The sequence below is a fragment of the Carcharhinus amblyrhynchos genome, chromosome 1 (genome assembly GCF_965287045.1).
Source record: "Carcharhinus amblyrhynchos chromosome 1, sCarAmb.v2.hapA, whole genome shotgun sequence".
Classification (NCBI taxonomy): Eukaryota; Metazoa; Chordata; class Chondrichthyes; order Carcharhiniformes; family Carcharhinidae; genus Carcharhinus; species Carcharhinus amblyrhynchos.
This window is the reverse complement of record NC_137324.1, coordinates 130,008,120-130,026,229: the sequence shown is the minus strand read 5'-3', so window position 1 is coordinate 130,026,229 and position 18,110 is coordinate 130,008,120. Positions and strand designations below refer to the sequence as shown.

At 39.4% G+C, this 18,110-nt stretch overlaps 1 protein-coding gene across 2 annotated transcripts in view; it reads right to left on the bottom strand.

Annotated features, from left to right (window-relative positions):
- rnf175 (ring finger protein 175) overlaps nt 1–18,110 on the bottom strand; it is a 37,332-nt gene that overhangs the window by 9,748 nt on the left and 9,474 nt on the right. The window contains exons 4-7 of one of the 2 annotated variants that reach the window (XM_080192563.1): nt 13,638–13,792; nt 1,624–1,731; nt 899–1,019; nt 660–793 (exon numbers count right to left, since the gene is read on the bottom strand). In XM_080192563.1, coding sequence (XP_080048689.1) covers nt 660–793; nt 899–1,019; nt 1,624–1,731; nt 13,638–13,792 — 518 coding nt within the window. The remainder of the gene's footprint in view (nt 1–659; nt 794–898; nt 1,020–1,623; nt 1,732–13,637; nt 13,793–18,110) is intronic. The other variant, XM_080192572.1, reaches the window with a different exon arrangement.

Below are 18,110 nucleotides of genomic sequence, written 5' to 3'. Positions count from 1 at the left end.
AGATTTTCTCTTGTTAGAAATGGACATTGCCTGGCACTTGTGTGGCACGAATGTTACCTGCTATTTATCAGCCTAAACCTGGATATTGTCCAGAGCTTCCTGCATTTGGACACGGACTGTTTCAGTATCTGATGAGTTCCAAACGGTGAACATTGTGCAACCATCAGAAAACATCCCCACTTCTGACCTTATGATGGAGGAAGAGTCAATGATGAAGTAGCTGAAGATGGTTGAGCTTAGGACTCAGCCCTGAGGAACTCCTGCAGTTCTGTCCTGGAACTGCTATGACTGACTTTCAACAACCACAACAATCTTTGTTGTGCTAAGTATGACTCCAAACAGTGGAGAGTTTTCCCCTTTGACTCTAATTCACTAGGGCTCCTTGATATCACTTTCGATCAAATAATACCTTGACATCAAAGGCAGTCACTCTCATCTCACCTCTGGTGTTCATCTCTTCTGTCCACGTTTGGACCAAGGCTGTAATGAAATCAGGAGTCAAGTGATCCTGGTGGAACCCAAATTGAGCAATGAGCAAGTTATTGCTGAATTAAGTGCCACTTGATGTCACTGTTGACAACCCTTTCTACTAATGAATACTAATAAAATTTCGTTTTGCAATGATGATTGCAAGGATACACATTCTAAAAAAAGGATACACATGATTACAGGAGAGTTGGTACGTGTCTTCAATTATTCCTTCTTCACTGATATCCACAAATATTTTTTGACCACACACAGCACAAATGTCGTCAGAAAGATTCCTGGATGGCATACTGCCAAAATTATAGAACTGGAAAGAGAAGTCACAAACAATAGCATTTAACATATGAAGCAAAAAATACAAAAAATCTTTTTCTTTAAAAAAAAGCCTTCTTGCTGTGCAAATATTACTTACCCCAATAGTGGAAGCCATATAGTCAGAGCAAATCTCAGCAAAATCTCTTCCCATGACTCCATAATACAAGCCATAGAACAGCAAAATTACACCAAAATCCATCGAATCTTCTGTCTTTATTCTATGTTCAATGAGAAAGGAAATTGAGCCATTAACTTTTCAGTTCTAGTGGTTTGTTTGATAGAAAAGATAACATTGTCATCAGTGGTTCAATTGGCAATGCTGCTTTTTCAGAAGCGATGTATCCAAAGCTGAATTTTTATCCCTGCCTAACAGACAACAAAAACATCCTGGCTCTGTCCTACAATTCACATAAACTGTCCTGACTGATATTATTGTAAAGCCAATAAATGCTAAACCTGTGTAGACATGAGTTTGCTCAATGCCCTGTACAGATTTACAGCACATGTAATAATTCCCAAACCATGTGTTTGGTGGCACATAAATTCTTAATGAAGGACAACTAGTTATAAGTTCTGTACCCAAAAACCAGACAATGAATGAGAAACCACATCAAAAAGCATCTGTTGCAAGTATACTGAACTGTAATTTGATCTGAAAGAAAAATGTATGCAAGTTGATTCACTGAAGAAAAAACCTCATGAAATAATCAACACTTCACTAAGTTCTGTGGCTGAAACAAGTGTAAGATGCTAGCTGATATATTTTGCATTTATTAGCAGTCATTTCAAATTGTGTTAATAAAACATCTAAAAGTTCCATACCTGAAGAACAAATTGAAGCCAAACATTGTAAACATTACAGCCAAATATCCCACAATGCCCACTGCATAACTTAATTTGTAGATGAGAAGGAACCATTTGTAGACCATTCTGTTGATTTAATACAAAACCAAAATTCGTAAGACATTTCCATTTGATTTTAACTAACAAAAAACAGACAAATTCAACTATGGTCAATGTGAAAAATCTTAAAACATTTAGAATTTGCACATACAAAACCACAACAATGAAACAATTGCCAAAATCTGGTTACAAAAGTGGAAAGAATGTAGTTTATACACTCCATATGAGTTAAAGACAGCAGTATGCAGCAAGTGATGATTAAATGCACATTAAGGTCATCAACTCTGACCCAATTACTAGAACATAGAACAGTACATGCCCTTTGGCCCTCAATGTTGTGCCAAGCTTTGTCCGAAACCAAGATCAAGCTATCCCACTCCCTATCATTCTGGTGTGCTTCACGTGCCTATCCAATAACTGATTGAAAGTTCCTAAAGTGTCCGAATCTACTATCACAGCAGGCAGTCAATTCCACACCCCAACCACTGTCTGAGTAAAGAACCTACCTTGGACATCCGTCCTATATCTCTCACCATGAACTTTATAGTTTTGCCCCCTAGTAACAGTTACATCCACCCAAGGACATAGTCTCGGAATGTCCACTCTATCTATCCCCCTCATCATCTTATAAACCTCTATTAAGTCACCTCTCATCCTCCTCTGCTCTAAAGAGAAAAGCCCTGGCTCCCTCAACCTTTCAGCAAAAGACCCATCGTCCAAACCATGCATGATCCTGGTAAATCTCCTCTGCACTCTCTCCAATGCTTCCATATCCTTCTTATAGTGTGATCAGAACTGCACACAATATTCCAAATGCGGTCTCACCAAGGTCCTGTACAGTTGCAGCATAACTCCATGGCTCTTAAACTCAAACCCCCTGTTAATAAATACTAACACACTATAGGTCTTCTTCATGGCTCTATCCACTTGAGCGGCTACCTCCACAGATCTGTGGATATGAACCCCAAGGTCTCTGTTCCTCCACATTCCTCAGAACCCTGCCATCGACCTTGTAATCCGCATTCAAATTTGTCCTACCAAAATGAATCACCTCGCACTTAGCAGGATTAAACGCCATCTGCCATATTTCAGCCCAGTTCTGCATCCTATCAATGTCTCTTTGCAGCCTACAACAGCCCTCCACCTCATCCACTACTCCACCAATCTTGGTGTCATCAGCAAATTTACAGACCCATTATTCAGCCTCCTCCTCCAAGTCATTGATGAAAATCACTAAAAGCAGAGGACCCAGCAATGACCCCTGTGGTACAGTGCTGGTAACTGGTCTCCAGTCTGAAAATTTTCAATCCACCACCACCCTCAGTCTATGAGATATAATGTGGAGATGCCAGCGTTGGACTGAAGTAAAACAGAAAGAAATCCCACAACACCAGTTTAAAGACCAAACAGGTTTATTTGTAGGAAAAGCCACAAGCTTTCGGGACAGCTTGTCCCTTCTTCAGGTGGCTGGGCCTGAAGAAGGGACAGGCTGTCCAAAAGCTTGCAGCTTTTCCTACAAATAAACCTGTTTGGACTTTAAACTGGTGTTGTGGAATTTCTTTCTGTTCTATGAGATAGCCAGTTACTTATCCAATCAGCCAAATTTCCCTCTATCCCACACTTCCTTACTTTCTTCATGAGCCTACTATGGGGAACCTTAACAAACGCCTTACTAAAATCCATGTATATGACATCAACTGCTCTACCTTCATCTACACAGTTACCTCCTCAAAGAATTCAATCAGATTTGTGAGGCAAGGCTTACCCTTCACAAATCCATGCTAAGTATCCCGGATTAAGCTGCATCTTTCCAAATGGTCATAAATCCTATCCCTCAGGACCTTTTCCATTAACTTACCGACCACTGAAGAAAGACAAACAGGCCTATAATTACCAGGGTCATTCCTATTTCCTTTCTTGAACAGAGGAACAACATTCGCCACTCTCCAGTCCTCTGGCACTATCCCCATGGACAATGAGGACCCAAAGAACAAAGCCAAAGGCTCTGCAATCTCATCCCTTGCCTCCCAAAGAATCCTAGGATATATCCCATCTGGGCCAGGGGACAGGTTTTTCAAAATCTTCTCTCAGAACATCTACCTCCTCCAGCCTATCAGCCTGTGTCACATACTGGTCCTCATGGCCCCTCTCCTTGGTGAACACTGAAGAAAAGTATTCACTCATTGCCTCTCCTATCTCTTCTAACTCCACACACAAGTTCCCACTACTATCCTTGACCGGCCCTAACCTCACCCTGGTCATTCTTTTTTATTTCTCACAAAAGAGTAAAAAGCCTTGGGGTTTTCCTTTATCTGACCCACCAAGGACTTCTCATGTACCCTCCTAAGCCCTTTTTTTTAAGCTCATTCCTTGCTACCTCATAACCCTCAAGGACCCAACTGAACCTTATTTTCTCATCCTTACATCCGCTTCCTTCTTCCTTTTGACAAGACATTCAACCTCTTTTGTGAGCCATGGTTCCTTCACTCGGCCACTTCCTCCCTGCCTGCCAGGGACATACCTAACAAGGACATGCAGTATTTGTTCCTTGAATAAGCTTCACTTTTCATTTGTGCCTATCCCTGACAGTTTCTGTTCCCATCTTATGCTTCCTAATTCTTGCCTAATCACATCATAATTATCCCTCCCCCAATTATAAACTTGCCCTGCTGTATGACCGTATCCCACTCTGCTGCAATAATGGAAGACACTGAATTATGGTCACTATCTCCGAAGTGCTCTCCCACAAACAAATCTAGCACTTGGCCTGGTTCATTACCCAGTACCAAGTCCAATGTGGCCCCAGCTCGTCGGCCTATCCACATAGTATCAGGAAACCCTCCTGCACACATTGTACAAAAACTGTCCCATTTGAACTATTCGACCTATAAAGATTCCAATCAATATTTGCAAAGTTAAAGTCACCCATGACAACTACCCTGTGATCTTCACACCTATCCATAATGTGCTTTGCAATTTCTTCCTCCACATCTCTATTACTATTTGGGGGCCTATAGGAAACTTCTAACAAATTGACCGCTCCTTTCCTATTTCTAACTTCAGCCCATATTACCTCAGTAGGTAGATCCCTCTCAAACCGCCTTTCAGCGGTCGTTAAACTATCCTTGATTAACAATGCTACTCCTCCACCTCTTCTACCACTTTCCCTACTCTTACTGAAACATCTATACCCCATAACTTCCAACAACCATTTCTGTCTCTGTTCTAACCATGTCTCCATAATGGTCACAACATTGTAGCCCCAAGTACCAATCCATGCTCCAGGTTCACCTATCTTATTCCGGATGCTTCTTGCATTGAAGTAGACACACTTCAACCCACCTTCCTGTCTGCCGGTACACCCCTGACTTTGATACCCTCCTCAGTACCTCACTACACTCAACACTGGCAGTTTTGGGCGCCGTACTTACGCAAGGATATTTTGGCCTTGGAGGGAGTGCAGAGGAGGTTTACTAAGCTGATGCCGGAGTTGAGGGGGTTGAGCTATGAGGAGAGGCTGAATAGATTAGGCTTGTACTCATTAGAGTTTAGAAGAATGAGGGGAGATCTCATTGAGACGTATAAGATGATGAATGGGATGGATAGGATAGAGGAGGTGGAGAGACTATTCCCGCTCAGAAAGGATAGTAGGACTAGGGGGCATAGCCTCAAGATAAAGGGGGGGCGGTTTAGAACGGAGTTGAGGAGGAACTTCTTCACTCAAAGGGTGGTGAATCTCTGGAATTCTCTGCCCGTTGAAGTGGTGGAGGCTGCCTCGCTAAATATTTTCAAGAAGCGGGTTGATGGGTTTTTGATGAGAGAGGGGATTAAGGGTTATGGGGAGAGGGCGGGAATGTGGAACTGAGCCACGACAGATCAGCCATGATCTTATTGAATGGCGGGGCAGGCTCGAAGGGCTAGTTGGCCTACTCCTGCTCCTATTTCTTATGTTCTTATGTTCTGGACTACAGCTCGTTTCCCCATTCCCCTGACAAATTAGTTTAAACCCCCCAACCCCTCCCCCTGAAGAGCTGTAGCAAATTTCCCTCCCAGGGTATTGGTGCCCCTCTGGTTCTGGTGCAAACCGTCCTGTTTGTATAGATCCCATCTTCCCCAGAATGTGCTCCAATTATCCATATAACTGAAACCCTTTCTCCTACACCATCCCTGCAGCCACGTGTTTGTCTGGACTCTCTCCCTGTTCCTCAACTCGCTAGCACGTGGTACCAGCAACAAACCAGAGATGACAACATGGCATGTCCTGGCTCTCAGCTTCCATCCTAGCTCCCTAAATTCCTGTTTTAAATCCCTGTCCCTTCTCTTATCTATGTTGTTGGTACTGGTGTGTACCACGACTTGTGACTGTTCCTCCTCCTCCTACGAGCTATGTAATCTAACTGCAAAGTTGGTGGATGTGTAATAACACTGCCGCCAATGAAACAGACATATGATTTGATACCAAAGTAACATGACCCAAGTAAATAGAGTTCTGTTAAAAAATGAAGAAACTTGCATTTATGTAGCACCCTTCAGAAATTCAGAATGTGCCAGAATGATTTGTAATTAAATTACTTTCAATGTGATTGTAATGGGAAAACAATTTGAGCATAGTAAGGTCCCACAAATAGCAATGAAATAATAACTAGATATTCTAATTTAGTGATACCTGAAGAAGGCTAAATATTAGCCAGGACATTTGGACAACTTCCCTGCTCTTCAAGTACTAACATGCAATCTATTATTATTATTCAGGGTGGCATAGTGGTTAGCACTGCTGCCTCACAGCGCAAAGGACTCAGGTTCAATTCCAGACTTGGAGGTTGCATGTTCTTCCTGTGGCTGTGGGGGTTTGCTCTGGGTGCTCCAGTTTTCTCCCACAGTCCAAAGATATGCATGTTAGGTGGATTAGCCATTGCCCTTTAGTGTCTGAAGATGTGTAGGCTAGGGGGATTAGCGAGTTAAATACGTGGGGTTACAGGAAAGGGCCTAGGTGGGATCTCTCTCAGCAAGTTGATGCAGACTTGATGGGCTGAATGGCCTCCTTCTGCACTGTAAGGATTCTATTCTATTAGGCTTATACTCTGGTAGTGCAGCACTCCCTTGATACTTTATGTCAGCCAAATTACATGTGCAAATCCTGGAGTGGGGCTTGAGCACCCGGTTCAGAGGCAAGAGTGCTGCCCATGACATGAATCATGACTGACGTAACTGGAGCTCAATTTTTAAAATTTGGAATGTATTCCCATTTACAGAAACAAAACACTAATAGGGATTATACATATTGCACATTACACCTAGTAGTTATCTAATACTTTTATTTACAGAATAACATCCCAAAGCAGCTCACAGGAACATTATAAAACAAAACTTGACACCAAGCCACAAAGGTGATATTAGAACAAATGACCAAAAGCTGGTTCAAGAAAATAAGTTTCAAAGAGCATCTTAACAGAGAGAAGGGTAAGAAGCAGAGGGAATTCCAGAGCTTATGGCATAAGCAGCTGATGACATGGCCACCAGAGATGAATAAGGAGCCACAATTACAGGAGAGCAGACATTATGGTGGGTGTGGGCAGTTAGAGAGGGGCAAGGGGAGGCCATAGTGGGATCTGAAAACAAGAAAGCTTGGAATGAGCATCGCTTATTACAGACATCATTACTTATTGAAACCCAAAGCAGTTTTAGAGGATTTGTCACCTGGTAGTAGATACTCATCGTGTGCTTTTATCAAGCAAATGCAGAATGACCTGGCTATTTTTAAGGTCCATTATTAGTTGAGGTCTAATGTGTGATGATTTTCTTCACTAATTATCTCTTTACCGGTAACATATCTATTTTAGATTGATCACTGTTGATGGAGAAAAGGATTTAAGATTCTGTGGCTGTACGCTTAAATTTGAGTGGTTAATGGAATCAGACACTTTCAAGAATGAAATAAATAAGAAAAGCTATTCAATGAAAAAGCAAAATTAAGAAAAATAATTTTAAGCAAAAGATAATTAGTTTTCCCAAAATATCTCAGAAATACATCTCTCATTGTTAGGAAGTCAGATCTGGCTGAATTTTGCAGTCAGCGGTAAAGCAATGTTGCTTGTCACTGACCTTGAGAAAAGTTGCCTACAAATATGTAGAGATCTTTTTGGCATAGACTGCGATTTGTTTGGTGGTAGTTTAAATCTGGTGCAAAGTCACGGGGATCTCCAGATGCCTAGCAACAATAAGATCAGCATAGAATGAAGCAGCCAGTCGCACTGAAACACTTTGACTGACTGCAAATCAGAAAATTAAAAGCACTGATTACCCTTCACTTTTAATTTAATTTTTAAGTTGGTAAAATAAATGAATTATGAAATATATCTTCAGAGAAATTTGATATTTCGCAAATCAGCTTTTCCTGGCCAGTGAGGTTATTTAGTGGCAATTATGAAGTTACAAGGTGTAATTGTAAGTGTATTTACAGCATGACTTACAGCATACAAGTGGAATTTTATGTCAATGCACTGAGTGTTTTTTTTATTCCATCAGGGAATGTGGGTGTTGCTGGTTGGGCCAACATGCATTGCCTATCCCTATTTGCTCTTGATTTGAGTGGAACGTTAGGCCATTTTCAGAGGGCATTTAAAGAGTCAACCACATTGTCGTGCTGTGGATCTGGAGTCACATGTAGGCCTGACCAGGTAAGGGTCATTAATGAACCCCGTGGGTTTTTACAACAATGCTTTATGGCCATTATTAGACTTTTAGTTACAGAATTTCAGCATCTGCCATGATGTTCAAACCCAGAACATTGTACTAGTGACAATACTACATTGCCTCCCTTTTAGGGACTGCACAACATGAAGACCTCTGAAGAGTAGAATCATTGACTACAACTTCTAGATTTTTGTATTATTCTCTGAACTTGCTGTCAGTTTTGTGTCATCACCACTACTAAACCTAGGCCATTATTTCTGCATGATACTTGAAGGTAGTTTTAACTTCTGACCAATGCAAAACATCTATATCCTCAGACATGCTGTCAACCATCTGTACCTCAAACCTCAAGATTTCCAACTCATCCCTCCCAGCCCTGCAATTCAACTGCTTTTAACTCTTGCCTGTGGATGGCTCTTCCTTTGTACCCCACTCATTAATAGCTGTGCCTGCTGATACCAGTGCCCTGTGCTCATGAAGTCTGTCTTTAAACCATCCTTAAAATTCACCGCTTTGACCAGTTTTTCATTTGCCTTGCCTATTACTCACTTCTTTGCTCCAGTGTCAATTTTTTCTATTTTGTTACACATCAGTGAACTGCCTTGGAGCATTTTATTTGTTATAGATACTATATTAATAGCTGCTGTGCAGTAAAACTGAGTCAGGTCTCCAAGTAGAAAATTAAGCTACACAATAATCCAAAGTACAAAAGATATACGAGAATACATTTACTTATTTGAAGTAGAGTATGATTGGGAGGGTGGAGAAGAAACTGAAGTGGGACTCATTTAATATGCTCTTTTCTCAGTAGGTTAATTTTTCTGACAAATTTCTGGGTCATGGAAGCCTTCACTTTTTTTTCCAGACACATCCTTTGTTTCTATAATGCACCATTATCCCCTCAATTTGGCCTGAACTATAATGATTTTGGAAGGGGATTTTTGACCTGGCACTCTCCGAGCGCAAGATCAGCAGAATGTGGTCAAAATCCCATGAGATTCGGAAAATGTGGTTCACTCTGGAGTGACCGTGCTTTCCGGTTTTCATCGACCATCGCCAATAACGTAATCACACCCATAATGGGCGAGAACCTGATGCCTTCGGGGCCAGGGAGGAGGTGGGGGGAAAACGAATGACACACTGTTTGAATCGGGGCACCTTTTAAAAACACCATGCAGCCGGTTTTGCGGACTGAGACTCCACTCCACTAGAGTGATTCTGCAGTCAGAGTCAGAGCTCCATGCTGGTTTTCTCACCAGAAATGACACTTTGCAAATTCTGGTAAGATTCCACCCTGTACTTTAACTCACCCTTGCCTTCATTTTATCATAAATTTCTCCCTTCTGCTCTTTCTTGCTTCCCATACACCCCTTTCTGGCCTTCCATTTCCTATAAAATTGCTGATCACCAACATCTTCCAATTCCAATGAAAGGTCATTTTACTGAGATATGAGACCATATCTTCCGCAGCTTGGCAATCATTGCATTGCCACTCTGCTCATACTTTTGCTCTTCCCGACACTCTGCATTTCTAGCCAGGTCTTCTGAACCTGGCATCTTCAGAAATGGACAGCAAAGTTTCCATCCAAGAACTCTGCCTGTAGTATTTGGGTTGGGAAAGAACAGAATGCTCTCACTTTTTACTGCACAAGCTGTTCGAAAGTCATTTCTAAATGCCCAGTATGAATGCTGTTGAATGGGTAGGTGGGTGGCTGTGTGAGGGAGTAGGGTGGTTAGTAAGCGGGTATGATGGACAGGTTGGTGAGATGGATAGATTGGGTGTGGCGGGTGTAATGGTTAGGGAGAATAATTGTCAGGTCAAGGGGTAGTCGAGTGGTAGGGCCTAGTCAGGTCTTGTTTGGGGCAGGGGGGTGCAATTTGGTGGTTGTGTGTTATTGTGTTTGGGAAGATTGTTAGGCGGTTTAGTTGGAAGTTCGGGCAGACTTAGCTGGGAATCAGAGTAGGGTAATCATGGGGTTGAAAGGGGAGTCAGGGGTCAGTGTGATTTATCAAGGGTCAATTATGAGATTATCCAGCATTTAGATTAGGATTTTCCTGTTTAGCATTTCCTTGGTAACTATCCAGTTAAGCATGTTGGAATTGTCTCAAGTCTCCAAATGTACTTCAGAATCAAGACTTTGTGGATGGTCCAGAGGAGTTCAAACTCCCTGGGCAATTGCCAGAGCTCAGTACTTCAGGACTGCTGCAGGATCCACACATACATTTTGGGTCGTATGCCCTGACTCCGACAACCTGAAGTTGCTGCCTTACCTGCTGAATGTTTCCAGCATGATCTGTTTAATTTCAGTTTTCTAGCGTCCACAGTATTTTGCCTTTTCTCTTTCAGGAATGCCCAGTTTGAAGAAGTTCTGTGCTTTTCCTGTAACTGAATTTTTATTTGCCTCTTTTACCCTGTTTATCTTAAGTGCTATCTACTTCCCCATTTTGGGCTCATGTGCGAGATAAAACTTGTTTTCACACACATTTTTCTCATTTATGTAAATCAGAGCTGATCTTTGAGATTAGACAGAAAATTAAATACAAAATAACAGATAATAAAACAGAATAATACATGGGATCGGCGAGTGGGGTTAAAAACCCATGAGATTTGAAAAGCGAGGTTCACTCTGGCGTGACCATGCTTTCTGGTTTTCCAAGGGATAGCAAAATGGTCTGGCTGTAGTTGAATTCGTTGGCCAGAAGGGTAGTTGAAAACACGTTATTGGCCTCACCTCGAATAGAAAGACAATGGGGTTAATATTCTGGAAGGGCAAAGACAAACAAGTTGAAAAGGCTAGTTCAATTGAATCTATGAAAACAGGAAGGTAACAGCCTTACTTCAGCAATATTAGCCATAATTACAGTTGAGAAGCAGTGAAACGTACGCCTATCAACTGCTCCTCTACTCTTCCACTGACAAGATATTTAAATTGCAACCCTCCGCACTCTAATATTGATTTAATACTGAAGAAATTTGGTCAACATGAAGGAAGTTAAAAGAGGTTTAGCAGAGTCAGAACTATCAAAAATGAGGGCTGAAGCAGAAAAACAGATGGCACAAGTACTGTTTGAAAAAAAAGAAAAAAGGACAAATTTTGGTAAATGAGTGATTTATATATTGACTCTTTTATCATGTGTTCTGGATTTCTTTTGTAGCAGAGGGCATCCTTTCTTGTGGGTCAGCTTCTACATGAGCATATGCATGCAAGATACTAACGAAGACCTGATGGTAAGAAAAAGGATGATTTGCCAGTTCAGATATTGTGATCATGAAGACACAGTTAAGATGATCACACTATGTAGTGTAAACATATGATGAACTAATTCCAAAGATGATTTTTATGCTGCATTGATAAATGAGAAGTGATTTATTTTGGCAAATGAAATATAAAGAGTGCTCAAAGCCTGTTGCATTGTTAATACTGAAAGTAAATGTCAGTTGAGGAAGTTGCTTCAAAACAAAAAAGGTTCTCAACCTGGTGCGTCTCCTCATCAGCCACCAAAAAACCAACCACAAAGAAATTAAGAGAGAAAATATTCTGGCTGTCTTCAATATCTTCCTTAGCTGGCATTTACTTTCAGTATCAACAAATGCGGACCAAAAAATAAGCCCGTAGCTCATTGATGAGTTATTGCCCAAATGAATCTAACTTTGCTCTTCAGAATCACAGAATTGTAAAGGTGTAGGTGGCAGCCATTTGGCCCATTGCGCCTGTGCCAGCTCACCGAATGAGCAACTCATTTAGCATTTCAACACCATAGCTAAATAGATATTATTTTAACATAGGGATTCATTTGTATTTCTGAACTTCAGTCTGTATAAAAAGGCGATTTAATGAATACCAGAAAAACTAGAACTTTTTGGAGCAAAGGAGTTTATATTTCCTCTGAATCAGTAAAGGCACTTTATAGATTGCAATACATTCTATGCCCAGATCAGAGCTATATGTAGATCAAATGCTGCTGATACCATTTAGAGTACTTGATGCATAACAACTCCATTTGTAAGAGCTGATCTATTTAAAAATTGACGATGTTAATTGGAAGTAAAAAACAAACAACTTCTGAAATTAAAATTATCTGAAGTAAATCTTTTTTTGATCAAGGCCTTCATGGATGGTTATCCTCGAAACTTTAACTTAAGCAAATTGTTCCCATTTACGGTCAGTTATTTGGCATTGTTTCAGAATAGCTTTTAATGAGGTTGCAGATCGGCCACAATGTTGGTGAATAGCTGAGCAGGTTAAAGAAGCCATAGTGTCTATCTTGTGCCTATTTCATTTGCTCCTATGCCTAGAAAGTTGTCAGTGAGGGTCAACTGAAGCAGGGGTGTACAAGAGAACAAGGTTGGAGGAATACAAAGTTCTTGGAGGGTTGTAGGGCTGAAGGCAAAAAGCAAAACATTTATTTATTTAGTCACAGTAGATTAGTGGCTGAAATGTTCATGCCTACATGAGATAAAAATCCCTCGTTAGCAAGCTATATATCCTTTAACTCAGAACAATATCTCAGAATACGTACAAATGGAAACACACACATGCATACAGCTGATTTTTTTTGGTGTTATAAATCAAATCTTAGTGGCAAGCTTTCAGTGATTGCATGTTGGAAGATTCTGTGATGCACACATACATTAATCAAGTAACTGGAGGGATACACTACAAGATTTTGTTTTACAGAAAGAAGCTAACAAAGGATTAAGCCACAGAAAAAAGTTGAAACTTCGTTCAAACTCAAAGATTAGGAATTGGGGCTGCTTCATATAAGTTTGTGAGCATAAATTGCGCATTCTCTCATGACTCTAAAAAAAAGTACAGAATTCAATTTTGAAAAAGTACACACATCTGTAATAAAAAAATCAACTAGATGTTGCACATTGGATTCTAACATGCTAATGTTGATTTCATGCCTGGTACCTTGCTAACAATGGAGATTGCATTTTTGTACTATATTTGATGATTAAGCTGTTGTAAAGAAGAATTTGAAAACTATACACACAAAATTAAAGATTCTTCAAGGAAGCCATTTGTGTTAACAATAAACAGTTCATGTATATGCAATACAGATGTCAGATTATTCCATGAAAAATTGAGAAACATGCTAGATATGCAATTAAACTGTATCTGCCTATCACAGTGTTAAAAATAAATTGCTCACTATTTTAGTCACACAAACCATAATTAGTAAGACAGAACAAACGTATGGCGAAAAAAATCCTATTTTCATTTTTGAGTACATACCGTGGTGTTCTTCCAGAAAGGGGTTTACGGGTAGCTCTGAAGATGACATAACTGGTAACAACAGAGAACATCCCCCATGTGGAGAGAAAGCGCCACCAGTAAAGTTTTACTGTGAAATATAAAGGAACAATCCACATCTGCAGCAAGGTGACCAGCTGTCAAAGAAAATGCGTAAGTTCATTATAAACATTTATCTGCCCACAGCACAATTTCTACATATCATTAAATAAAAGTAGTAAATGCAGTTTATTTTCATAGCATGACAAATTAGAAAAATTGTTAATGCTCCAGCTTTACCGTACCATTATATTTATAGTAAGACAACGTCACAGTCAGAATTTTCACCTTGTGGTGAAGCTAGTCAGGAATTTCTAAGAGTCTTAACAGTAAAATTATAGAAGATCTATTTGCTAAATTCTAATAAACATACAGCTAGCTTGCTGGTGTAACAAATATGAATCACAATTCAATGAACGACATTAAAATGAGGCCTTCACTCATTAATAAACTGCTGTCTAAATCAATCAGACTTTGATGAAAAATACAAAGCATTTTACTACTACAGTAATATAGACTTCATTTGAACATTGGATTACTCTTGTACTTTTTATTTTCAGTCTGCACAAGTAATTTAATGACCATCAGAAAAACTGGAACTTTTTGGGGCAATATTTCCTCTAAATTAATAAAAAGCATTCAATAGATTATAGCACATTCTATGCCCAGATCAGAACTATATCTGGATCAGATGCTGTTGACGCGGTTTATGGAGTTAATTGTAGCATAACTCCATTAGTAAGAACTGATCAATTTAAAAACTGACTATATTAAATTGAAGAGAAAGTTAAAAACTTCTGAAACTAAGATCACTTCGAATTAGACTTTCCTTTTTTCATCAAAATCTAGATTCACATTCAGAAAGTCGATTGCTACTTAAAAGTCCCTTACTAATAGATTTCACTCCATAACCCTGGGAAGTTAAATTTGGTTTGGACAAATTTATTCCAATTATTTGATGAAATACAGCAATTATACAATATAATCTAGAAAAGTGACAATAAGCATTTTTAGAACAATTAAAGTATTGTGGACATGCTATTCAGCTGGACTCCAAAATTCAGTAGTTGTTTGATAAAACAAAACACAGTTGTGCGTCTGCAGTCTTAATAATACTAGTGCTGGTACAGTCAACATCTGGATATATAGAAAAACACATCATCTACTTTATTGTTTAATGGCACCATTACCATCTGGATTATATTAGCACAAATTTTACTTATCCATACATCATATCCCTTGGAATTTCCTGACAAATCAGACTATTGCCCGAAGGCTAAATGTTTTTCTCATTAAAAGGCTTAAATGAGCTAAACAGGACCTGGACCTCAAGCAAATCCTAAAGTGGGGGTCTAAATAATTAGAAGGCAGCAGGACATTTAATTTATCACTACCGATTTTTGGTCTGGCTTGTCTTACAAATGAAGTTCATAAAGTTGACTGAATTTACAGTACGGCCAGTGCGTAGACAGAAATAACAGCTGCGATTCACGTTTTTAATTGCTTTACGCTAACCTTTATTTATACATATTTAATGTGCTAAATGATCAGCAAGTCATGGGTTAATAAGAGGATAATGAGATTTCACTTCTACCATCCCTACCTCATTTTGCACCAACATAATACAAATTTAGCTAACAGGGTTAATCAAACAGTGCACATATTTAAAATTAATGCTTTCAGATTTTACTCTGTCCCATTTTTTAATAAAGAGTTTACAATTTAAGAATCAAGGATCACTCAAAAGTTTGTTTTACAATTTACAGTGCTTGAGTGAAGTCTGCAATCTGCCAGGTCACAGTTTGCCATGGGCCACACAATTTTACTATCCTACAGCTTTGTAATAATTCTTAATTTAAATGGCAGCAATTATTACTATCCAGAAAGGTCTGAAAATAAGATGGCATTCTCTCCCAATTTCCTCTACATTAAGTAAGCCTGTTCCTTTTATTACTAGATTTCAAAACAAGAATTAAAGTGTCATTTTTTACAAAAACTAATTTAAATTACTTGTTAAAACAGGAGCAGCATTAAAAATGGACAATGCATGTGACTGTGAAAAGTCAAGCTATAAGAGCAGATATTGCTTCACAACAGCCAAAATAATCTGTTAACCTCATGATAGCAGCAGCCATCTTAAATCCATTACATTGTAACTGAAATAGGAGTACCAAACTGCACATAAATTAAGATCTATGCTTCACACCATTATGATTATAAGTTTGTAGGTGGCAGCTGCACAAAGCCTAATGAAAATTCCCAAAATACAAACAGGCTGCTCTTATTCAAATCATTAGTAACAACAAAACATAACAGATGACTTGATCTGAATTGAATCTTTATGTTCAAATTTAGCTTAGGAGCAGGTATATTTTAGTAATTTGTCTACAGCCACCTGCTATCTCAAGGGAGACTTGAACATAGTTAAAGTTTCTTGTTACCAAATTGGAGCATTGTTAGGTATTTACAAGTGTAAATTATGAAGCAGGCAAAGGGAGAAAGATGAAGGGAATATATTTAATATATATTTCATTTGCACAGACATTGAGTTTATAAAAATCAGTGCGTATATGTTTCATAGCGGCCTTCACACATTCCTGCATCTAATATGTATATTTTCAAATCTATACAAACTCTGGTATGTGTACAGTTAACAAGGTGCATTATCATAGCTCATTTGAAAATTAATAATTCAAGAGCAAACAAATCTTATAATTTTGATCATACGTCAAAATCCAGTCTGTGACCCCTTGTGCCTGTTTTTCTTGTTACAGTCACGATTTGATCAGGAATGTAAAAATGTGCTCAAAACACCCAGTCATTTTATAAATATGATTCAACATGAATAGTCAGGATCTTTATTAAACAAATAGGAGAAATGTGCATACAGACTTCTGATATTTTGGGGTGGATAAACAAACTGACCACGGCAACGTGATGCAGGAAGCCATTAAAATGGGGTTAGGAAAGGACAGTATACTCAAGAAGATAGAGACAGCTCTCCAGCCAAACGTTTGAGTCTAGGAGGCTGCGTTGCCTCCTACTCAGTGCCAGAGCTCGGGACATTCATTCAGGACTGGAGAGGAACCTGCTGTAAGAGGGGGAGGATCCAGTTGTCATGGTCCGTGTAAGTACCAGTAAGGTAGAACAAGGGAAAGGTTCTGCTTAAAAATTATGAGCACCCAAGGGCTGAAATAGAAAGCTGAATTACAAAGGTAATTAATCTCTGGGGTATTTAGCCACACTGAACCCAAGCTACATCTGAACTGAAGTAGGGTAAATAAGATTAGAAAGTTAAATGTATTGCTCAAAGCTGATGTCGATTAATAGACTTTCGATTCATTAGCCACTGACACTAGTACTGGGGAAGAAAGTGCTGTACCATGGGATGCTCTTCACCTGAACCATGCTGTGACCAATATTTTGATGAATCATATAACTAGGGCTGTCGAGGGCTTTAAAATAAATAATAGAGGGGAGGGATCACGTCACATTGGATATGGTAAAAGAGATACAAGGTATTAGAGCAGGGGTAGGAATTTGAGTAATGATAACCATAGTGTGGCAGGAAGGATCATGGCATAAGATGAAGATGGTAACATGGTACAGAAAGCCGCTAAAGTGGAGTTGAAGGTAGGAGAGTAGGAACACAGTAACAGTAAAGGACAGTATACTCAAGTAGTAGAAGAAGCACGAGATTGCAAAAATGGTAAAAAGGCAGTTAATGGCTCTGTATCTGAGTGTGCGCAGCATTCATAACAAGATGAAGGTACAGCTCGCATAGATAGAAATAAATCTGTGCGATCTGATAGCCATTACAAAGACATGGTTGAAAAGTGACTAAGGCAAGGACCTGAAAATTGAACGGTATCTGACATTTTGGAATGACAGGAAAGAGATGACCTTAGCTTGAAAGAGAAAGACGTAGAATCAGCTTGTGGAGTTAAGAAATAAGAACAGTAAGGAATTACTTGTGGGAGTAGTTTATAGGCCCCTAACAGTAGTCACGGTGTAGGACAGCGCATACAGTAAGAAATAAATGAGGCATGTAAAAAAAAAAGCATTGCACTAATCATGAGTGGCTTTCATCTTCATGTAGACTGGGCAAATCAGATTGACAAAGGTAGCCTGGAAAATGAGTTCATAGACTGTATTTGGGACAATTTCTTACAGCAGTATACTCTAGAGTCAACAAGAAAGCCTAGCATGCCAGACCTAGTGATGAGCAATGAGATAGCATTAATCAATAAGCTCATAGTAAAGGAGCCTCTAAGTGACAGCAGAGGTTTAAAAATGTGTAGTGTGGGCCAAGCACTAATGTTTTAAATAAATAAAGGTAATTACAAAGATATTCAGGCAAAGCTGGCTAAAGTGAACTAGGAAACTAGGTTAAATGGTATGACACCAGGAATGCAG